Source organism: Oncorhynchus clarkii, chromosome 17 (assembly GCF_045791955.1).
Source record: "Oncorhynchus clarkii lewisi isolate Uvic-CL-2024 chromosome 17, UVic_Ocla_1.0, whole genome shotgun sequence".
In the NCBI taxonomy this organism is placed as follows: Eukaryota; Metazoa; Chordata; class Actinopteri; order Salmoniformes; family Salmonidae; genus Oncorhynchus; species Oncorhynchus clarkii.
The window spans coordinates 53,271,247-53,295,267 of NC_092163.1; the positions used below are offsets into that span (position 1 = coordinate 53,271,247).

Here is a 24,021-nt window from a genome sequence, read left to right on the forward strand (position 1 = left end):
CAGGATATTGTATACTGCCCAACCCTACTCCCAAATCAACATGTTCGGTGCAGAGTCAGTTTTCAAGTGATTTACTTCACATGCTGACCATACATGTTGTTCCTAGACTGTTGTCCTCTGCTACCGCATGGTAAGCGGTACCAATGCCCCAAGTTTAGAACAAACAGGATCCTGAAAAGCTTCTACCCCTAAGCCATAAGACTGCTAAATAGTTAACCAAATAGCTACCCGGACAATCGGCATTGAGCCTTTTTTGCACTAACTTTTTTGACTCATCACATACACTGCTGCTACTGTTTACCATACATACATATACATACACACATATCTACTTCGATTACCTCGTACCCCTGCATATCGACTCAGTACTGGTACTCATTGTATATAGCCATTTCTCACTGTATTATTACGTGTTTTACTTTTCTATTGTTTCTCTCTGCATTGTTGGGAAGGGCCCGTAAGTAAGCATTTCAGTGTTAGTCCACACCTGTTTTTTATGAAGCATGTGATGAATACAATTTGGAACAAAATGTCACTGCAGCCAGTAGATCATTCTGTACACTGTTCTTGTGAAATATGTACTTCCTTGTAGTCATAACAACATAAATAGAAACAACACTTACTATGGCATTTTACAAGGAAACAATAGTAAATGAATCTAACATAATCTACTAAACTAATTAAGAGCACTGGAATGTAAAATAATCTTCAAGCTGACTCACTGATCGTGCTGTGTCCCCAAAGTCTATGCCCAGCCTGCCCATAGCTCTGATGATGGCGATGATGGACTGGATGGTGTTGCTGTAAACCACCACTCTGTACTGGCTGCACTCCTCCTGTGTGTACCCGTCCTCATGGATAATTCTGGGGGCAGGAAGAGAAGGTTAACATGCGCATCTTACTGGTGCTTGCGGTCAACATCTAATCTAGGCCTCGTGACATAGATAACATCATATTGCAAAGGCTTATAGCTGATACAGCACTTCACATGGGTTCCTAATCGGTCAAAAGGTGTAAACAGAATGCTAGTTTCTTATTTTCTTTTGGGTGTGCACAAAACGGTTGAAACATGTACTCACTTCATCTGCTTTACAATTGTGCTTTTCCCAGACTCCCCAGCACCTTGAAGTGGAATGTTTAGAGGCAAAGAAAGGAGACATAAGATCAGGAGAAGCTTCAAATCCTTAGCTCTACTAAATGTGTAGAGATACAACAATAAACATGCACAGTCAGAGCTCAGAACCAGCTGATTCCATCTGTGACAGTTCTACAACCCCCTACTGTTTTGGGGCCTTTGCACCTGCCCTGAGAATATAGGGGAAAACATCAGGCTACATCATAAGCATGAACGCTAAAGTGTTTTTTTAATACAGTCTGTGGAAGACTGAATTGTAATGACAGCTTTCATTTGAGTAAAGTAGGTTCCACCATAACCATTGCCAGATAGCATCTATGAACACTGGGTAGGCCATGACTAACTGCTTTAGCGCCTATTGACCATAGTATCTTCTGACTGGGGGTGTTTTGTTAAGAGCCCAGACGCTTGCTCTAAACATTAACACTTGCGGTATGTTTTTGGAAACATAAGGAACATATTTTTTTTTAAATTAGCGAGAAATCATTTCCAAAAAACAGGAAAAAAAAGTTTCAAACAACGTGTTCCCACACGGCCATATCTCCATGTTACATCTCTTGTTTATGAAAGCCATAGGTGGCCACTTGCGATAATTAGCTCAAACAAATGTGTGCAAGGGGGGGTATTTTTTAAATTACTGATATGAACGATAAGGGGCAAAGCATATGTCTCGAAAACCGGTTTGAAAGCGATGATTATTGACTTTTCAACATGTTAAAACATAGCGTCGGAATTGTAGTTCACACGGAGCCAAATGTGGCCGAATGTAACCTCAAACCCTAACTACAGAAGAGTTTTCGAAAGCTAGTCATGAGCCATACATAACAGTAATTCGATCAGTTAGACACCCTCTCCAGATCTCATATAATTTATATACTAGCTGCGAATGTCAGTCACATATGAACACTCACCTAGAAGCAACAGTTTGACTTCACTTGATGCCTTTTCGCCAGCTTCTCTCAGATTCCGATCAATATTTTTACTCCTCTCCATGGCAGCTTTATCTTCGGCACTTAGTGTGCAACCCATTTTGATCCCAGCAGGTAAAACCTATGAAAATGTCTCTTATAATCTACCTGGCTTTTGACAAGCCGACCAAATGGAAAAAACGAAGGTGTTCAGTAAAAAAGAAAGAATGTCATCCCTAATTCTACACAATTGTATTGCTGTGTCTGTCAAGCGCTTGACGCAGAATTCTGTCAACTACGACACATTTTCAAACGAAATGTGTGCGACGACGAGCATGAGAAAAAAGGAAGGGAGAAAGGCGTTGGCCGTGAAACTGGCACGTTAACCATACAAATAAATATGTGTTAGCTTTTTCTATGCACATGGAGGAAGCCGAATACTTTTGATAGAAGAGCAAGAAATTCAAAATTCCTACGAAGAAATTAAGTAGTTAACATTAGTTACCACATTAACTTAATTGGCTAGCTAGAAACTTCACTTTATAACGTTACTACCTGTATGTTCTTTCCGCGTTGCGTTGGCTGTGTAAAAATTGAGCTAGATAGCTGAGTTATAACTTCACTAAAAATAAATAGCTACAATCTAAACACCCTTGACAGTGACTCAAAATACTCACACACTTCTAAATACTATTGTCTGTTAACTGTTCTAACTTGTCTGGTCCTACAATAACGCAGAAGAGCAAAATATGTTTACTTTCAGAGCCACGTGACGCGGAAATTGAGGAAAATAATTGCCGGGCTATTGGGAAATGAAGTTAATATCTATCAGTAATTGATTGTAGTGATTCTCAACCAGGGGGTCTAGGAGAATTTCGAGTTTTCAGGGGTCCCTAAAAAAATGCTTAAAACTAACACATAGCACCCAACCCCTCTGTAGTATATACTGCAGTATTACAGTAAACTATAGTTCAAATAATGTAGTAAAATAACTGTAGTATATACTATAATAATTAGTGTAGTGTTTTTGCAGACTGTACTATACTGTAGTATTTACTGTAGTGTTTTTTGAGGACTGTAGTTTACTGTAGTATTTACTGTAGTGTTTTTTGAGCACTGTAGTATACTGTAGTATTTACTGTAGTGTTTTTGCAGACATTACTGTAGTATTTACTATAGTGTTTTTGATTTCTAATCCTTGACATAGAAGTGGAGGCTTTCTCCTTCAGGAAACCTTCTGTAGAAATACTAAAAGAGCACATTTTCCATAACCTGTAGGTAGGACTGGGGTCTGAATGGATAGTTCAGATCTACTCTTTTCTATAACCTGTAGGGAACACAATACATGGTGTATACTTGGCATGTAGGTTTCTCACTTATGGGTGGAACAAACTGTGATTTGGGGGAGGAGATTGGGTAGGGCATATGAAAACTAAATACTGTAGATTTTATTATAGTTTAAAAAGCGTGGTGTTTTTGTGGACATTAGTGTTTTTGTGGACATTAGTGTTTTTGTGTTACTGTAGTATTTACTACAGTGTTTTTTGTGAGGATAATGCTGTAGTATTTGCTATAGTATTCTACAGTATACAGTTGAAGTCGGGAGTTTACATACACCTTAGCCAACTACATTTAAACTCAGTTTTTCACAATTCCTGACATTTAATCCTAGTACAAATCCCCTGTCTTAGGTCAGTTAGGATCACCACTTTATTTTAAGAATGTGAAATGTCAGAATCATAGTAGAGAGATTGATTTATTTCAGCTTTTATTTCTTTCATCACATTCCCAGTGGGTCAGAAGTTTACATACATTCAATTAGCATTTGGTAGCATTGCCTTTACATTGTTTAACTTGGGTCAAACGTTTCGGGTAGCCTTCCACAAGCTTCCCACAATAAGTTGGGTGAATTTTGGCCCATTCCTCCTGACAAAGCTGGTGTAACTGAGTCAGGTTTGTAGGCCTCCTTGCTCGCCCACGCTTTTTCAGTTCTTCCCACACATTTTCTATAGGATTGAGGTCAGGGCTTTGTGATAACCACTCCAATACCTTGACTTTGTTGTCCTTAAGCCATTTTGCCACAGCTTTGGAAGTATGCTTGGGGTCATTGTCCATTTGGAAGACTCATTTGTGACCAAGCTTTAACTTCCTGACTGGTGTCTTGAGATGTTGCTTCAATATATCCACATAATTTTACTTCCTCATGACACCATCTATTTTGCACTAGTCCCTCCTGCAGCAAAGCACCCCCACAACATGATGCTGCCACCCCTGTGCTTCATGGTTGGGATGGTGTTCTTCGGCTTGCAGGCCTCCCCCTTTTTCCTCCAAATAACGATGGTCATTATGGCCAAACAGTTCTATTATTGTTTCATCAGACCAGAGGACATTTCTCCAAAAAGTACGATCTTTGTCCCCATGTGCAGTTGCAAACCATAGTCTGTCTTTTTTTATGGCGGTTTTGGAGCAATGGCTTCTATCTTGCTGAGCGGCCTTTCAGGTTATGTCAATATAGAACTCGTTTTACTGTGGATATTGATGCTTTGGTACCTGTTTCCTCCAGCATCTTCACAAGGTCTTTTGCTGTTGTTCTGGGATTGATTTGCACTTTTCGCACCAAAGTACGTTAATCTCTAGGAGACAGAACGTGTCTCATTCCTGAGTGGTATGACTGCTGCGCGGTCCCATGGTATTTATACTTACTATTGTTTGTACAGATGAACGTGGTACCTTCAGGCATTTGGAAATTGTTCTAAAGAATGAATCAGACTTGTGGAGGTCTACAATTTGTTTTCTGAGGTCTTGGCTGATATCTTTTTGATTTTCCCATGATGTCAAGCAAAGAGGCACTGAGTTTGAAGGTAGGCCTTGTAATACATCCACAGGTACACCTCCAATTGACTCAAATTATGTAAATTAGCCTATCAGAAGCTTCTAAAGCCATGACATCATTTTCTGGAATTTTCCAAGCTGTTTAAAGGTACAGTCAACTTAGTGTATGTAAACTTCTGACCCACTGGAATTGTGATACTGTGAATTATAAGTGAAATAATCTCTGTAAACAATTGCAAAAAGTAGATGTCCTAACCGACTTGCCAAAACTATAGTTTGTTAAAAAGAAGTTTGTGGAGTGGTTGAAAAACAAGTTTTAATGACTCCAACCTAAATGTTGTGTCTTTGGCTATGCCGGATAAAGTGATATGACATGCTATTCTATAAAATCATTTCTCCGTAATTAATATTACCTCATTGAGCTAATCATGTAAATGTAATTAACTAGAGAGTCGGGGCACCACAAAATAATATTTATAGAGCTGTTATCTTCCGAATAAACTCTTAAAGACCTAGTAATATTTTACATCAATAGCAGTCAATATTAATTGTCATCTTAATTCAGTCTCATCTGAAAGTTGTACATTCTTAGTTATCTGCACGAACCCTGGCTAACAAGTTGAATCAGCAATACAAAATTGGGTTTGATTATTTATTTACTAAATACCTAACTAATCACACAGAATTACACATACACATATTTAAATCATAACTTGATTACAAATTACGTCATAAAGGAAAACGTCCCTAGCGGGCGGAACGGATATGACAGCTGGTTACACAAAAGAAAAAGGGCTGGGTTTGAGTGAAAGAGCGGGAAGACTGAGGAACAAATGGCGAAGCTGTGCTATCATAAATACAGTATCTTATGCATTCTAAATTACCGCCCATTTGGAAAAGGAAAATGCAATAAATATTTACTCTGAGCTGCGCTTCAGTAGGTTGGTGGTAGATGGAAGGCCGTGATGCCCAACCGATTCCTTTGTCCTTTGAAGAATGTCTCTGCTGGTAATTGAATACGTTGTAGTAACGTCGTTGTGTGGTAGACGGGATACTCTGTCTGTTCCTTCCTAACCCTCGTTTGCAGCGGCTGTTGCTAACTCAACGGCTAGGAGGTATCACTTCTGTAGTGAATAAGAGTTCAAAGTGCATACCATTTGCAACCCAAGCTCACGCTGATGTTGGCTTCGTTCTGTAGTTATTATCTAAACCATTCTGATATCGGACCGTCGTCCTCACGTCCTCGGAACAGGGGGTTATATTGTCGTCAAGGGCTTATATAGGAGGGCGTGTTTGAAAAGTTTAATAGCCCATGTCCCTTCACAGGGGCGGGCCACTGATTGAGCTTATGAAAACCCAAATCTCACATTTTAGAAGCTAAAATCACATTTCATCCCATCAAAAATAATTTCATATTCAAACAATTAAATTAAACAACAATTGAAACTGGAGCAGCAGCACGGCCAGGTGGACTGGGGACAGCAAGGAGTCATCATGCCAGGTAGTACTGAGGCATGGTCCTAGGGCTCAGGTCCTCCGAGAGAGAGAAAGAAAGAGAGAAAGAGAGAATTAGAGAGAGCATACTTAAATTCACACAGGACACCGGATAAGACAGGAGAAGTACTCCAGATATAACAAACTGACCCTAGCCCCCCGACACATAAACTACTGCAGCATAAATACTGGAGGCTGAGACAGGAGGTGTCAGGAGACAATGTGGCCCCATCCGATGATACCCCCGGACAGGGCCAAACAAGAAGGATATAACCCCACCCACTTTGCCAAATCACAGCCCCGACACCACTAGAGGGATATCTTCAACCACCAACTTACCATCCTGAGACAAGGCCGAGTATAGCCCACAAAGATCTCCGCCACGGCACAACCCAAGGGGGTGGGGGGGTCAACCCAAACAGGAAGATCATGTCAGAGACTCAACCCACTCAAGTGATGCACCCCTCCTAGGGACGGCATGAAAGAGCACCAGTAAGCCAGTGACTCAGCCCCTGTAATAGGGTTTAAGGCAGAGAATCCCAGTGGAGAGAGAGGAACCGGCCAGGCAGAGACCGCAAGGGTGGTTCGTTGCGCCAGAGCCTTTCTGTTCACCTTCACACTCCTGGGCCAGACTACACTCAAATCAAATGACCCACTGATGAGATGAGTCTTCAGTAAAGACTTAAAGGTTGAGACCGAGTTTGCGTCTCACATGGGTAGGCAGACCATTCCATAAAAATGGAGCTATATAGGAGAAAGCCCTGCCTCCAGCTGTTTGCTTAGAAATTCGAGGGACAATTAGGAGGCATGCGTCTTGTGACCGTAGTGTACGTGTAGGTATGTACGGCAGGACCAAATCAGAGAGATAGGTAGGAGCAAGCCCATGTAATGCTTTGTAGGTTAGCAGTAAAACCTTGAAATCAGGCCTTGCCTTGACAGGAAGCCAGTGTAGGGAGGCTAGCACTGGAGTAATATGATAAAATGTTTTGGTTCTAGTCAGGATTCTAGCAGCCGTATTTAGCACTAACTGAAGTTTATTTAGTGCTTTATCCGGGTAGCCAGAAAGTAGAGCATTGCAGTAGTCTAACCTAGAAGTAACAAAAGCATGGATTAATTTTTCTGTATCATTTTTGGACAGAAAGTTTCTGATTTTTGCAATGTTACGTAGATGGAAAAAAGCTGTCCTTGAAACAGTCTTGATATGTTCGTCAAAAGAGAGATCAGGGTGCAGAGTAATGCCGAGGTCCTTCACAGTTTTATTTGAGACGACTGTACAACCATTAAGATTAATTGTCAGATTCAACAGAAGATCTCTTTGTTTCTTGGGACCTAGAACAAGCATCTATGTTTTGTCCGAGTTTAAAAGTAGAACGTTTGCAGCCATCCACTTCCTTATGTCTGAAACACAGGCTTCTAGCGAGGGCAATTTTGGGGCTTCACCATGTTTTATTGAAATGTACAGCTGTGTCATCCGCATAACAGTGAAAGTTAACGTTATGTTTTTGAATGACATCCCCAAGAGGTAAAATAGATAGTGAAAACAATAGTGGTCCTTAAACGGAACCTTGAGGAACACCGAAATATACAGTTGATTTGTCAGAGGACAAGCCATTCACAGAGACAAACTGATATCTTTCCGACAGCCACTTTTAGTGAGTTTGGTACACATCCGGTGGATAGAGAACCATTTATTATGTTCAACATTTGAGGGCCAAGCACAGGAAGCAGCTCTTTCAGTAGTTTAGTTGGAATAGGGTCCAGTATGCAGCTTGAAGGTTTAGAGGCCATGATTATTTTCATCATTGTGACAAGGGATATAGTACTAAAACACTTGAGTGTCTCTCTTGATCCTAGGTCCTGGCAGAGTTGTGCAGACTCAGGACAGCTGAGCTTTGAAGGAATACGCAGATTTAAAGTCCGTAATTTGCTTTCTAATAATCATGATCTTTTCCTCAAAGAAGTTCATTAATTTCTTACTGCTGAAGTGAAAGCCATCCTCACTTGGGGAATGCTGCTTTTTAGTTAGCTTTGCGACAGTATCAAAAATAAATTTAGGATTGTTCTTATTTTCCTCAATTAAGTTGGAAAAATAGGATGATCGAGCAGCAGTAAGGGCTCTTCGATACTGCACGGTACTGTCTTTCCAAGCTAGTCGGAAGACTTCCAGTTTGGTGTGGCGCCATTTCCATTCCAATTCTATGTAATCTTATCATTGATGACAATGTCTCAGATGACAACCGAACTGACACATATTCATTAAGTACCACCGCATATGTTCAGTTGGTCAGATTACCAGAAAATAATTCATTTCCCCCCACCTTCTGATGTTCCCAGAATCTCTATGTTAACCAAGGGTTTTGCAAATGTAACATCAGTAGGTTAGAGAGAGGAAAAAGGGGGGAAGAGGTATTTATGACTGTCATAACCCTTTCCCCAGGCCAACGTCATGACATAAGTGTATGTAAACTTCCGACTTCAACTGTTCTACAATATTCTATAGTAAGTAGTATAGTATACTACAGTTTACTATAGAATTCTGTAGTAAACTGTAGCATTTTTTCATGTGGGTAGCTGGACTCGTTTACTATTTTTTGAACATCCATTATGCTTACTACTGTGCGTACAGTGCAAACAACTAATGACAATTGTAACCAACAGAACCTGAATGTGCTTTCATGTAGAACTCTAGCCATTGGTGGTTGTGAAAAGATCAGGTCTTGTGAACGATTCCAACAGGAGAAGCTCCTCCCACCACCCCCACTACTGAGAAATGTCAGTGGTTATATGTTGCCATGGGAATGGCAGAGCCTGGAGAAGCTGGGGGTGGGTTGACTGAGGCCCTTTCCTGAGGATGAGGTGTGATGCGAGGCCTTTCAACATAAATGTAGTATGTTCACACAGCAGCAAGACAGTGGTAAAAAAAACTACAGGGCATCTCATGCATAGTATTACACTTCTTCAATAGAATCAGATTTATCCATTGAAGTTCACTCTACTCTTTATTTGATGCGTTCACTCTAGTGTTAATTGCAACTAAAGAATAATATATTCTTTCCTACACTGTAAATTGTGTTACTGCTGATTATTTCAACAGTATCTATTTGTCCTATGCTGGTAAACCCTGTCCTCCACACTGTCTATCCATCACTCTCAAAATATAATGAGTGAAATGTGAACGTATCCATCGTGCCCTTTGTGACTGTTTTTCTGTTTTCTTTTACCTGAAGGTCAGATTACTGGCTTTGAAGTTGAAATGTTGCCCCGAGGTTAGAGTATTTTAACTGCATATCTCCCCCTCTTTCAATGGTATATCAAAGCATTGAGGGGCACCTACCATATACAGTATAGAAAAAGATGAGCGAGTGGGTGGAACAGAGCGATTCAAGTATCCCTCCACCCAGCAGCTTGTTAAGAACTACATTCCTGGGGCCACTTTAAGTCTGAACTCAGCCCCTTAGTGACCTCTCTGAGGTTAGGAGTTACCATAAAGTAAATCCCGATACTGCAGGTGACTCCCAAATGACAGAGATGGCTAATATACAATTCACACTGACCCAAGTAGTCTCAACAGCAACCTTGATCAATGTTTAGACCAGTGCCCGGGAACTTGGAGAACGAACAGAGATAGGATGGTATTTAAAAAGCTTCCTGGCCTTGGAGGGGCAGATTGTTGTGAGCTCTTCTATGTATCACACCACTCTCACTTGTGCACAGGTCTGTTCCTCTAAAATCCTCTAAAATTACAATCATCTTCATCTTGTCTTTCATCCAGCATTTCGTCACATAGATCTATGATTCCTAACAAGCTAATGGAAATAGAGATGAGGTTAACAGTAGACCTGCACACATTCAAACATAAAGTCCAAAATAGAAAGATATCAGACATTTATTTGTTAAAACAATCTATAAATGAGTCAGAAGCCAGAAAGAAAATGTTTAATTTTGTACTCTTGCGTTAACCGTCTATGGTTTCACAGGGCTGATGATACCTCAAAGTGTCCAGTACTGTTCTGGGCAACTCAAACGACTCTAAATTCCCTCACAATGTGACACCAGAGAGAGCAGACGTAAAGCAGGCGTCATATCAAGCCTCTCAGACAAAGCCTTGTCCAGCTGCAGAAGGAAAGCAACCCAGGGAGCATAGAGTAAAAAATATGTGGCATGACTTACACAATATCTTTCTATCGATACATTGCGTGCTGACCTTCAAATGAAATCAATCTTGTATCTGAGGTAGAGAACCCTGAGGAGCAGGACTGTTAAATATAATTAGGTTTATTATATTCTCCAACCTGTTGCTCCACAGCTAATCAACACACACTGAAAAGACAGTTACTGTATACCATTTGAATACACCATTGTCTTTTGTTAATTAATCACAAAAGATACAGTAATCAATAATACCTAATAATAATAAATAATTTGCAATAATTAAATGCTTAAGTTGAACTCACTATTAGTTTTTTTAATCAAACATAAAACACAGCTACATTTGTAGAACGACATCTGTCAAAATCTTAATTGTATAGAAATGTAATGTAGTGCATCAGTTAACAAAAATACTCCTGCCTTAACTGAACGTCTGCCAATGTACTGAACACCTTCCCATGTCAATTTGAGGGGTACTGTACTATCTAAATGGTAGATAGATGATACATAAATGTAATTTTCTGACAGACCAGAAGTAGTTTAGGAGGAGTTAAGAAAAGATTGCCTACATCCTCACTGTGGTCACAACAAACCTGGTCTGCTTATGGGAAAACACAGATGATGTGTTAAGGAAAAGCACCAGAGAGGGGGGTGTATCTGCTCAGAGGTTTACCTATCAACAACAGGTGGCTGATCCATGGTACTTCTTACTTCATACCCTACCTGCATCCTCTTCAGAACCAGGGCACAATTACGGTACAGTAGCTCTGTCATCATCTCTAAAAGGCACAACTTATCTTTATCGTAGAGACATGGTGACCACTCACTCACTGTCTACTATACATCCGTGTCATGATATTTTACAGAGGTAAAGGGATCAGGAAAACTTCCTATTTTCAAACATGACTTCCTGCACTCCAACATTGGTGTCTTTGTTCTGCAGCTTACATAAATAAGCTGTCATAAATCAGTTCCTCAAAAAGTAATTGATCTGCCAGTATTAAATATTAGATACATTTTTTGTGGATGTCTTCTGAAAGTCATAGATCCTGATATGGTTTAAGGTATGCTAATAGAAGGAAAGTCATCTATAGCCTCTTTGCTCAAGGGCTTGTTTGGTTTGAAATCCAAAAGGAAATTCTCAGAAGAGATAATGGTCACACTTTATTTGGATAGCCTGGTCATACTATCAACAAACTATCTGTTGATAAGCAACTGCTTGCTAAGGATACGGTTAGGGTTAGGTGTAGAATAAGGGTTAAGGTTAGGCTAAGGGTTAAGTTTAGGGTTAGGATAAGAGTTAAGATTAGTAGATAGCTACTTTAAATGTTACTGATAGTCTGTATATAGCCTGTAGAGCTACAAATGGACTATCCAAATAAAGTGTTACCGGGATATCTGTATTAATAACATACTGGCCCTATCAATGCGTTGTGGGAAAAAAAATGTATGTAAAGAATTACATCTTTAAAACTCATTCTAACAAACAACACCAATATCGGCATCACTGGCAATTTTAGCCTGTTCCCTGCAGCTACAGTTGTGCCATTTTGTCTTTCTCCCAAAAATGCCACGACCCTTTCCCAGCAAGTGATTCCAATGGGAACATTACTCAAAGAAGATCAATTCCATAGCATTACAGCATTTACAGAATGGAAAGTGAAGCTGCAAAAAGTGATCCAGGACAATACAGACTCCACAAAACTCTCAGTCAATTTCCCATTGCACAACTTTTGAGTTTTAAGAATAATATAATCAAAAGAAAATATCAAAACATTGTGTAGTAATACTCTGTGACGTAAACCAGAGTGTGGTTATGTTACTGTGGTAATTGTTATCCAAGTAACTTTTTGTGTTGGTTTTTACATCAAATAAATACAAAACCTAACTGTCTGATAAGATATGGTTGTTTTTAATCTGGTGATGCTCAAGGAATTCTGAGGTCTCCTCTGCAATCTGTCCTGGGATGCGGAAGTCGATAGGAATGGGTTGAGGGGGCTGGGCCAGGGGCCGGCAGGCCTCTCCCTTGGGGCTGGAGGTGCTGTGGGAGTCCTGGGGATCTAGGTTGCAGCCAGTGCCCTGGAGGAACTGCAGGAAATTCTCCTCTATGGATCCCTCACGGCTGGGCAGTCGGTCCTCCTCTTCTGTCGCCCGGCGAAACAGGCAAGGCACATGCTTGCCAAGCTCCTCGCGGATCTGCCGGTTCAGACAACCGTAGAAGAAAGGGTTGGAGGTGAAGCAGAAGTAGCCGATCCACGTGACGACCTCCTCCAGGGGGGCCAGCGTGGCTGGAGGGCTAGAGGCCAGAGCTGAGTACAGATGGAAGGAGAAGTAGGGCAACCAGCAGCACAGGAACTGTCCTCCCACTGCTGCTAAAACTGCTGCCGCCTTTCCCCCTCCGAATGTGCGGTGAGGGGTGTCGCGCCCCACCCCTGTCCCCGTGCCCGTTCCTGAGCTGGTCACCATGGTGGAGCGGCTGCTGAGCGACTCAGAGCGCCGGCGGCGGGGCGTGTCCATCCAGGTGGGCAGAGGCCCATGATGCATTGCCGCAACCCGCGCCACCTTGAACATACTGCAGTACACCACCAGGATGACCAGCAGCGGGCACAGAAAGTACACTAACGTGAACAGGACCATGAAGGCCATGCGGTTCGACCCACCCCCCGTCCAGTGCAAGGAGCAGCGCCTGTGACTCTGAGCTGGGGGTGAGGGGACACCCTCACCCCCTCCCCCAACTCCAACACCCTCCAGAAAAGGAGTCCTCCCGCCCTGTAAGGCCCAGGCCAGCAGCGGCAGGGCTGACATGGCCAGGGCTTTGACCCATATCCCCACCAAGACTGAGGCCACCAGGCCCAGGGTCATCTTCACCTCGTAGCGCATGGGGTGGATGATGTAGTAGTAGCGCTCCACGTTGATGGCTGAGATGGAGAGGATGGCGGCGGTGACCAGGCACACACTGAGGAAGAGGTAGCTCCGGCACAGGGCTTCGCCAAAGAAGGCCCTGCCTGAGAGCATGCCCAGGGGCATCAGCACCAGGGCTGCCAGCAGGTCCACCAGGCACAGGTGGAAGACAAAGGCAAACTTACGGAGCTGTGGGGCCTTGGCGATGACAGCCATTACGGCCCCGTTGCCCACCACGGCCAGCAGGTCCATGAGCAGCATGGCGAGCAGTGCTAGTGACTGGGACAAAGCCCCGCTCTCCGGTGACTCAGAGGCTGAGGTGTTGGGCATGGGCTGTGAGAAGGGGAGGGAGGAGTTCCACAACGGCTCCATCGGATGGCGGGACAAGGTAGACAGAGGGTGTCAATCACAGGCCCATCACCCATCCTTCACAGCCAGGGAGCAGGGCCAGGAACCAGAGGCCCAGTCTGGGAGGAGGTCAGATAGCAGCAGCTCTGTAAAAGGGGCCTGTTAGCCTGGGTCATCCTGGGAATGCTCAACCTCCCTTAATAACCTCCTCAGAAATGCAGGCCTTCTCCTAGGAACAGAGAAGTAGGATGAAGGACATTAGCTACTGCAATTCACAATGGCTGACACAGGACAATAGAACAATGTAACTGTTTTTCTGCAGATGGACGTGGTTTTATGAGATAATCCTAACACAAACTCTGTCAGAGCTCTATGGCAACCAGTATTATTTTAAGATTAATTCATTAGGGTGACAGTTTGTCAAATTCTTATCAACTCAAATCTGTGGGAAACTAATCCAAAGGCAATACATTAATCCAAAACCAGTGTTTGAAGGGACTAATTCCTAATGAATTCCTGATGAAAGGAGAGGACATTTTGCAATGTGTTTTCAACATGTTGAAGACAATCTCTGTGTATTGTGTAAATTGAACCACTATGCAACATTTTGAGATTGAATAAGAGAGTAAACCACACCCATGGCTTTATGGCTCCTGTTTAGTGTCAAGCCACAATGTCCCTGTAGTGTTTAATAAACACTATTTTCCCCAAATAAACCTCCCAGTGGGAGTTCCAATCAATTTATACAGCAACATATGATGGTGCATTAGAGTCTTCCATTGTCAGAAAAGTGCACTATTTTTATTTGATTAATGCCCCAGGCCTGCCCCGGTTGAACCGGGTTAGCGTTGATTGCATTCATTTTGGAACCGGGCTGCCTCCTGGGCTTGAGTCAGGTGCCCTGTGTGGGCCGACGGCGAAGTTGGCTCAAAACAAAAGTGATGTAGGCCTAGGTTAAGCATGTGGAGTAATTAATAGGATTCTGTGTTTTCACATGCAAGGGTGATTGCTTTGATAATAAAGCTTTATCAGCTTTCCCAATGAAAATTTGTTTGAATTTTAAAACATTTATTTAATTGAAAATGTTTCTGAATGATGCAGCCTGCCTTGTTGACAACATAACAGAGCAGCACAGATTACTGTTAGATTTGAGAAGGGCATTCCTCCCTCACCACTTTAGCCTGTTCACGTCACCGGCCATAGCCCGGTGCACTTAATTGAAGTCCCTCATTGTGCAATCCCCCCACTTTGACTGTTGAGTGACAGACTCAACTCAGCACACCTGTCAACTTTGGCCACACCCACAGCCCTCAGCTATGAAACCTGCTACTAAAACCGACCAATACACTTTGATTTCATTCATGAATTTAATATTCTTGTTATTCTGGTTGTCTTCTAAGTTTGTGGTTACGCTGAGTTGTAGCCTAATAATTCTGATTGTATCCATTTAGCACAGTCGTACTTCCTGACACAGTATCTCATGTATCTCATCTTCTTCCTCCTCCTCTTTATCCCTTTCCTTCCCATCCTCCTCATCCCCCACTCCAATACAATGATAATTGCTTTTCTTCCGTACTCTGGGGCTCTTTTTTCTTAACAATATCACATACAGTTTAGGCCTAGGTCTGGTCTTGATATGTGCTAGCAGACCTACAGCACATATCAAGACCAGACCTACAGCACATATCAAGACCAGACATAGGCCTAAACTGTATGTGATATTGTTGAGAAAAAAAGAGTCCCAGAGTATGGAAGAAAATCAATTATCATTGTATCGGAGTGGGGGATGAGGAGGATGGGAAGGACGAGGATGAAGAGGAGGAGGAAGAAGAAGGGAAAGGGCAGGAACACATAGGATTGAGTGTCATTCTAAAGGCACCCTTTTCCAGTGCTGTGTACAACACATCTATTACATTCCCAGTCTAAAGGGACCAACCCATGCCCAACATTACAACACCATGTTACAGTATCAAGACTGGATCACATAATATATTCTACATTCAAGGAGGACTAGAGGAGGAAGATAGAACTACAAATAAAGAGAGAGAGGGACGGAGAGAGAGACAGAGAGAGAGACAGAAACCCACAGTGTACCTGGATCAGCAGGTTTTGTGATGATGTAGCCTGCTGTCTGTTCTTCTCTGCTCTTTAAGGATATTAAGCTGGTTGGTTAGCTCCCAGTGCTGGGATGCAGGATAGACATCAGTCAGCCGCATGCGTTGTGTATGGTGCTGACTGCTGCTATGGCACTCCCCTTCTTTATCAGACTGCTCTTCTTGTCCTCCTCTGCCTTTGCCTCGTCTTTCGGTTATTTTCCGGATGAGGGTAGCTGTGTTGACAGTGATAGATTTAAGGGGATGAGAGAGAGAAAAAAGAAAAGGAGCAAATGTTGTCTCCCTCTACTTGCTAATGTAAACCGCACACTCACACACATATAAACTCACTCTCTCCCTCTCTCTTGCACACTCACACACAGTGACTGCAGAGATGGAGAGGGAGGCAGAGGCACAGGCATAGGACCAGAGCCACTCTCTCTGCTGGGTCTTAGTGCCCCTGAAGTTTGGCTATCATTTTTTTAAATTTTGCATACAGAGGGTTAAATGTTAAATGAATGGATATAAATAAAGAAAAACAGAATGGCTTATTTAGATGTTGGGTTTTTGTTTTGTTTCTCAGGACAAAATAAAAATGTTTTTTTTTTCATAAACGCTCCATTACACAAAGAACTTAGCCCAGAGTCTTTGACCTCTTGACCTCCAGGTGACCTTTTGCTGTGTCACCTCTCTCATGGTTTGTCAATCCCATTCAAACACACCTCTATGGCACATACCCACATGCCCCATAAACATTTACTCAACCTGTCTTGTGAATAAATGTTTCGATAATTACAGAGGGAAAAGGAATCAGTGTGAAGATCACCATAAAGTGGAACCTGGTACTCCCCCCAAGTCCAATGACCCCCCCCCCCCCTCAAGTCACATTTAGCCACTGGTGGTTTGAAATGGTAGATATGGCTAATATATACGATTCACACTGACCCAAGTAGTCTCGACAACAACCTTGATTAATATTTTGACCAGTGCCCAGGGACTTGGAGAACGAACAGTGATAGGATGGTATTTAATAAGCTTCCTGGCCTTGGAGGGGCAGATTGTTGCAAACTCTTCTGAGTATAACACCACTCTCACTTGTGCACAGGTTTCTGTCTGTTAAATCCTCAAATTACAGTTGTCTTCGCCTTGTCTGTCATCCAGCCTTTCTTCACATTTGAGCAAATCTACGCTTTCTTACAAGCTAATGGAAGTAGAGATGAGCCATCCCAAATAACTTTCCTAATGGAGAGAGCAAGGTTAACAGGAGGCCAGCACACAAGAACATATACATTTATTTGTTAAACCAATCAATAAACAAGTCAGAAGCCAGAAAGGAAATAAATAAGTTAAATGCATCTACCAATAACAATCTCTGATTCCTCTCACATTATGGTTTCAACTGAGACAAAGAGGCATTAATTAGCTCAGGTCCTCAGTTAAGGCATCAGCACCCATTCCACCCAGACCATCATACTGGGATAACACAGCAGCATTAGTCTCAAGTTGCCACGGTGATCTTCGCTGAAATGAGGAAGACAGTGGCTGATGGACGTTTTCATAAACACTCCCTCTCATTGCACTGCCAGATCATCTCCACTCCACTGTCTATGGGAGACAATGAAATGGAGACCCTGCCAGGCAATATTTCTCAATGCTATGAGTCTACAGCTGCTGCTGGGTTCTAAGTGCTTTTCATTTGCGTTTAAAGGATGCAGATGGTCATTCATGCACATTAGCATTTATATAATTCGCACCCCAGTTTTCAACTCCCCTAAATTTGAATTTGTTCTCTGGCTGGTACAATCATGGCACTGATGACACCAGTCTATTGCTAGCAAAGGTCGGATCATATTGAAATCAATTGATATTACTTTTACATTTCATATAATGCTCAGCCTTGTATCCTCTGATGACAACAGAATGGAAATGCATCATAATGTTCTGCATTGTCATAATAACCCGATGCTAACATAATTATGTGATCTAATCATCTGATGATGGTTGCACCCGTCTCTCTTCCTGTTGAACGACTTTCATCATGTCATCACTCTAAACACAAAACAAGCCAGGCTGGACCAGAGCACAGATACAGACACTGTGTCCTCTCACCACACCAACAGCACTATGCTGCAGAGATACGGTTTCACAGTAGTGACACAGGCTTTATGGCCATTTCTAATACTGTTGGAAGAGAAGATGGAGAGAGAGATTTAAAAAATAAGGCTGTTCTAGAAAGGTGTGTGAGGAAGATAAAGTATGTGATTGTGTGTGTCTGTGCGTGTGTGCATGCATGTACATGCACATGAGTGTGTACATTTGTACATGCGCGTGTGTGTGTGTGTCAGGTGTTGACTCATGACAGAAATAGCAGATTCTTGCTCGCCTGGCAGCACCAATCACTGCCACTGCAAATACAATGGTTTCCATGACAACCTTGAAAATAGACTTCACATTCCCAGTCAGAAATAGCTAAGGCCAGCATGCTAACCCCACTGCCCCCACAGACAATAATAACCAGCCATAAATACGCACACACAAATATGCACTGCGTTCATAAATACAATCTTGCAATTACTTATACCAAAACACAATTACTTGCACAAACAAAAAAACACATTCAAACATGAATGTAACACACAGGGCTACTCATGCATGCAAAAAATGTGAACCAGCTTCTTGTTCACGCAAGCATATATATATACTACCATTCAAAAGTTTGGGGTCACTTAGAAATGTCCTTGTTTTTGAAAGAAAAGCTTTTTTTGTTGGTCCATTTAAAATAACAGGCCAGCATCCTAATCTAAGATATCTAAGAATCTAAGATAGAATTGGACTTTGCTTTTGAATTATATATATATCAATTGTGCAAAAATAATTGTACAAACAGACTGCATTGTATACAGATATTGGTTGTGTGTGTTTCCATTTGAGTAATGTGTCGTTAGCGTCAGAGCAATGAGTTGTAAATTCCAGATTTAGTCCGTTAGGCCAAACGGTACTATTTCTGTCGGTCAATATACATTTCTAGAGCAAGGGCATAGAGCCAATAATTTTAGAAATTAAAGAGATCTCTTCGGTGACCGAGCCAAAGTTCTGTGTGCCTACCACACTAAGCCAGTGTGCGTAGGCCACAGGAGTATCTGTATTTATGTACCGTGTCGCTCCGGTCAACATAATGCTAGCAAAGTATGCCGAATGGGTTAATGTGAGACGTCACTGGTAAAACCCTCCTTTCCATGGTGAAGGGGACCCTATTTTGTGCTTGGAAGTGAGATTCCTGTACAAAGTAGGATTAGCTTAGCACTAGATGCTACAGCTAACAATGGGAAAACTGCATTTTTCTTTTTCCTGTGTTACGTTGAAATTCCTCCGGCTTGCGCGACGGATGTCCTGCCCTTTGCACTTCCATTTGATTTCAGCTTTCTGCTATCAGTAACCCCCTCGTGGTGAAGAATCGCCAGTACGTTTCCTGAAAAAAAAGAATTAGGTGACACACAAATGTGGATCACGTTTAACAAGGTTTATTTAGGATATCCAGCCAATCAATTGATTGGATATCGATGTCTCATTCAATTGAACTAACAAGTGAAATTGCCAGATTTACCTTTCAAGTGGATCTTTTAAATAATATCCAAATTGATTGGTTTTATACATTGTGACAATTTAAACTTTTCACATTAACCTAGATCAACAAGGTTCAGGTTCATTTAAAGTTGAATTCCCAAACAGCCTATACAGGTTTGATTTATCATTAAAGTATATCAATCAGTAAAATCTACTTTGCAAAGCACATTCAGTAAACCCCAGTAATGACGGAAGTCCCGCCTCCAGCTGGAATCCCATGTGGCTTCGGCCTTAGGGAGAAGTGAACCTAGTGGTGAATGTACTCTAACATTTAAACTACTTGTATGATAATCCAAACAATCCCAATTGCTTGGATATCATCGTCTCATTCAAATTAATAAGTTAAATTGTCGAACATATCTTTCTAGGTTCTTCCAATTAAATGAGACATTTGAAACTTTGCTATAGTAACCTAGATTAACCAACTTCCCAGGTTAAGTAAAGTTTAATTCCCAGATAGCCTATCCAGTTATGATTAATCATTATCATTTGCTTTTGCAAATTCATTCATGTCCAACTCCCACATTACTGGTACAGTATTGAGGGTTCATTTAATGTTTATAAATAGATTAAAATCGTCTTTGCAGCTTCCAACGCATTCCAAAACCAAACTTTGGAAAATTTGAAAGGAAAAATGTTTTTCCTAATGTTCTAATAATGTGCAAGCTATCAGAGGGGGTAGTCCCCACTCTCCCGCTAATTAGTGAACCTCCACCCATAAATGGATTGATCTCTGACCTCAGCAGCGATACCAACCTTAATTATGCCATTAGTGGAATAACAGAAGACAACAACGCTCTCCAAAATCAACCATAGGGTGCAGGCCTCTTAAAGGTTCTCTCCAGTCTAGCCCTGATGTCTTACCATCCGAGATTGGCATTGGTCCAATACCGCAGTGCACAGCTGAAGCACGAGCAGGTAACAGTAGACAGAAAGGAACAGGTGGAGAGAACCGGGAAACCAAAGACAAATGCAGAAAAGGGAAAAATTCTGCTAGCTATGGAACTGCGTTTGAAAACTGAACAATTAAATGTAATTGCAAAAACTTATTATGATGAACAAACACAAACTCTTCAAGAAAATCATCTTCTACAGGAACAAATCGTATGCTGCAGGAACAACTCAATTTAGCCAAAACTAAATATGATGATGTCCACGCCAAACTAGATAAATCTGACGAGTTATCTACAAACAGGTGCGCTCAACTTGATAACATGCATGCAGTTTTGTTGAACACTACTCAAAGTAACAATGTTCTACTCAACATGCTGCAGACCAAAGACGATCAGTTAATGAACACAATGACTAAGTTGGATGACAAACCAGCAGAACTCAAGAACTCAAGTGATGAAGATGGAAATATTGATTTCTAAGCAAGCGGAGGAAATCTCATCACTGAATCTCTCGCTCCGTACTCAAGACCTCTACCTGCAAACCATGATTGTCACGATAGCTAGGAGTGGTGGGTGTGGTGTCAGGCGCAGAGAGCAAAGTTTCCAAATGAGATGTATTTATTCCAAGCTGGGTCAAGCCAAAACAACAGGCAAATTACCACCCTCATGTGTCCCTCAGTCTTCTCCTCTTGGCCATTTGGCACTGAGTAATATGGTGCCTCTTGACCAACAAAGCCAAAGCTTGGCTTCTCCTCTTGGCCTTTGGGCCCGAATTTCACCACAGGAGGAAGCTAATGCTCTCCGCCCGCTTGGCGCGGAATACTTTGAACGAAAGGCCTACTCACTGAAACAGGAATGGAAGAGCTGTTACCATTTAAACAAATGTTTCTGTCGAACAAGTATCCCACCTTCATTACCTACTTGGGCCCTGCAGCCATGTTGACTTGCCTATCTTAAAACTCAGAGAGCTTGCAAGCACAGCTTTTGAGGCATCAAACGTTCACAACGCTAAGAGCCCTGACCACTCGGTTTTGAAGTTTGACCTGGAGCACTCACTCCAGTTAGAGGGTGCATTATCAGGTATTGGAGAGTTGAGAGATGACTCACAACAATGGTTTCTACCACGAAACCACGATTCCAATAACCTCCACGGTCTAAATAACTGTAAAGTACGTCCCCATCAAAACGACTACTGCTACAATCGACCTGTTCGCTACGCTCCTGCACCCTACCCACAAAAAGTCAGGTCACACGGGTAACAAAGGGTTGAAGGACGATCAAAACGTAGACCAATGTTCTCCAGAAGTTCCACTACGTGAAGAACTAAAGCGAGACATTTTGGAGAGAAGGGTAAAAGATAACTAGACGGGGAATTACCCGACACCAGGTCTGCAGGAAGTAACACCCATAGCAAGGACGTTACAAGGAAGAAAAAGGTCAAACGCTTCGTTAAAGCCAAGCCCACTCAAAATCCCTAAAAGTTGATCTGCTTTCACCTCGAACAGAAATGACACATCACGTCGAACGACCACTCCACTTCGTGGGGAATATGTCCACTAAACACAAATCTAAACGCCCATACCTGGAAACAGTCCTGGAGGACTACTTAACTTGTCATGCGCTAATTGATTCGGGTCCAACAATAATCATTCATCTCTCAAACATTGTTTGATGATCTCAAAAGGGCCTTGAAGCATACTAGACAGTGCCTTGAATTCTAAATAAATCACAGACAGTGTCACCAGCAAAGCAGCCCCACACCATCACAACTCCTCCTCCATGCTTCACGGTGGAAACCACACATGTGGAGATCATCCGTTCACCTACTCTGCGTCTCACGAAGACAGAGGTTGGAACCAAAAATCTCAATTTTGGACTCATCAGACCAAAGCACAGATTTCCACCGTTCTAATGTCCATTGCTCGTGTTTCATGGCCCAAACAAGTCTCTTCTTCTTATTGGTGTCCATTAGTGGTGGTTTCTTTGCAGCAATTCGACCATGAAGGCCTGATTCACGCAGTCTCCTCTGAACAGTTGATGTTGAGATGTGTCTGTTACTTGAACTCTGTGGAGCATTTATTTGGGGCTGCAATCTGAGGTGCAGTTAACTCTAAATTAACGTATCCTCTGCAGCAGAGGTAACTCTGGGTCTTCCTTTCCTGTGGTGGTCCTCATGAGACCCAGTTTCATCATAGTGTATGGTGGTTTTTGAGACTGCACTTGAAAAACTTTAAAAGTTCTTTACATTTTCCGTATTGACTGACCTTCATGTCTTAAAAGTAATGATGGTCTGTTGTTTCTCTTTGCTTATTTGAGCCGTTCTTCCGATAATACGGACTTGGTCTTTTACCAAATAGGGCTTAACAATAAAAAACAAAAGTACCTTATTTACATAGGTATTCAGACCGTTTGCTAAGACACTCGAAATTGAGCGCAGGTGCATCCTGTTTCCACTGATCATCCTTGAGATGTTTCTACAACTTGATTGGAGTCCACCTGTGGTAAATTCAATTGAATGGAAATTATTTGGAAAGGCACACACCTGTCTATATAAGTTCCCACAGTTGACAGTAAATGTCAGAGCAAAAACCAAGACATGAGGTCAAATTAATTGTTCGTAGAGCTCCGAGACAGGATTGTGTTGAGGCACAGATCCGGGGAAGGATACCAAAACATGTCTGCAGCATTGAAGGTTCCCAAGAACACAGTGGAATTCATCATTCTTAAATGGAAGAAGTTTGGAACCACCAAGACTCTTCCTAGAGCTAGCCGCCCGGCCAAACTGAGCAATCGGGGGAGAAGGCCCTTGGTCAGGTAGGTGACCAACAACCCGATGGTCCCTCTGATAGAGTTCCAGAGTTCCTCTCTGGAGATGGGAGAGCATTCCAGAAGGACAACCATCTCAGCAGCACTCCGCCAATCAGGCCTTTATGGTAGAGTGGCCAGACGGAAGCCACTCCTCAGTAAAAGGCACATGACAGCCCGCTTGGAGTTTGCCAAAAGGCATCTAAAGGACTCTGACCATGAGAAACAAGATTGAACTCTTTGGCCTGAATGCCAAGCGTCACTTCTGGAGGAAACCTGGCACCATCCCTACAGTGAAGCATGGTGGTGTCAGCATCATGCTGTGGGGATGTTGTTCAGCAGCAGGGACTGGGAGACTAGTCAGGATCAAGGGAAAGATGAACAGAGAAGATCCTTGATGAAAACCTGCTCCAGAGTGTTCAGGACCTCAGACTGGAGCAAAAGTTTACCTTGCAACAGGACACCGACCCTAAGCACAAAGCCAAGACAACGCAGGAGTGGCTTTGGGACATGTCTCTGAACATCCATGAGTGGCCCAGCCAGAATCTCTGGAGAGACCTGAAAATAGCTGTGCAGCGGTGCTCCCCATCCAACCTGACAGAGTTTGAGAGGATCTGCAGAGAAGAATAGGAGAAACTCCCCAAATACAGGTGTATCAGGCTGGTAGTGTTATACCTAAGAAGACTCAAGGCTGTAATTGCTGTCAAAGGTGCTTCAGCAAAGTGAAGTGTCTGAATACTTATGAAATCTGATATTTTTGTTTCACATTTTTATAAATAAAAATATGTTTTTGCTTCGTCATTATGGGGTATTGTGTGTAGATTGAAGAGTGAAATAAA

At 42.3% G+C, this 24,021-nt stretch overlaps 2 protein-coding genes across 7 annotated transcripts in view; both read right to left on the bottom strand.

Moving 5' to 3' along the window:
- LOC139371102 (guanine nucleotide-binding protein G(i) subunit alpha-3-like) overlaps positions 1–2,800 on the bottom strand; it is a 24,816-nt gene extending 22,016 nt beyond the window's left edge. The window contains exons 1-4 of one of the 6 annotated variants that reach the window (XR_011627205.1): positions 2,599–2,763; positions 2,047–2,215; positions 1,080–1,122; positions 723–864 (exon numbers count right to left, since the gene is read on the bottom strand). Coding sequence is in view for 3 of the 6 variants with exons in the window: in XM_071111175.1 (XP_070967276.1) it covers positions 723–864; positions 1,080–1,122; positions 2,047–2,164 (303 nt within the window). In the remaining 3 variants the exon portion in view is untranslated. Of the gene's footprint in view, positions 1–722; positions 865–1,079; positions 1,123–2,046 lie in introns of all 6 variants that reach the window. The other 5 variants (XR_011627206.1, XM_071111175.1, XM_071111176.1 and 2 more) reach the window with 5 other exon arrangements.
- Positions 2,801–12,382: 9,582 nt separating this feature from the next.
- On the bottom strand, positions 12,383–13,927 carry LOC139369820 (G-protein coupled receptor 61-like). Its single transcript, XM_071109094.1, has 2 exons — positions 13,263–13,927; positions 12,383–13,217 (listed from the first exon to the last, which is right to left on the bottom strand). The coding sequence occupies exons 1-2, from the start codon at positions 13,789–13,791 to the stop codon at positions 12,403–12,405; spliced, it is 1,344 nt and encodes a 447-aa protein (XP_070965195.1). The 5' UTR covers positions 13,792–13,927; the 3' UTR covers positions 12,383–12,402.
- Positions 13,928–24,021: the final 10,094 nt, after the last annotated feature.

Coding starts and splice junctions, on each gene's coding strand:
- LOC139369820 (XM_071109094.1), bottom strand. CDS start 13,791: ATGGAGCCGTTGTGGAACTCCTCCCTCCCCTTCTCACAGCCCATGCCC. Junction 13,218..13,262: donor GAGGACTCCTTTTCTGGAGG/GTGTTGGAGTTG, acceptor CCTCACCCCCAG/CTCAGAGTCACAGGCGCTGC.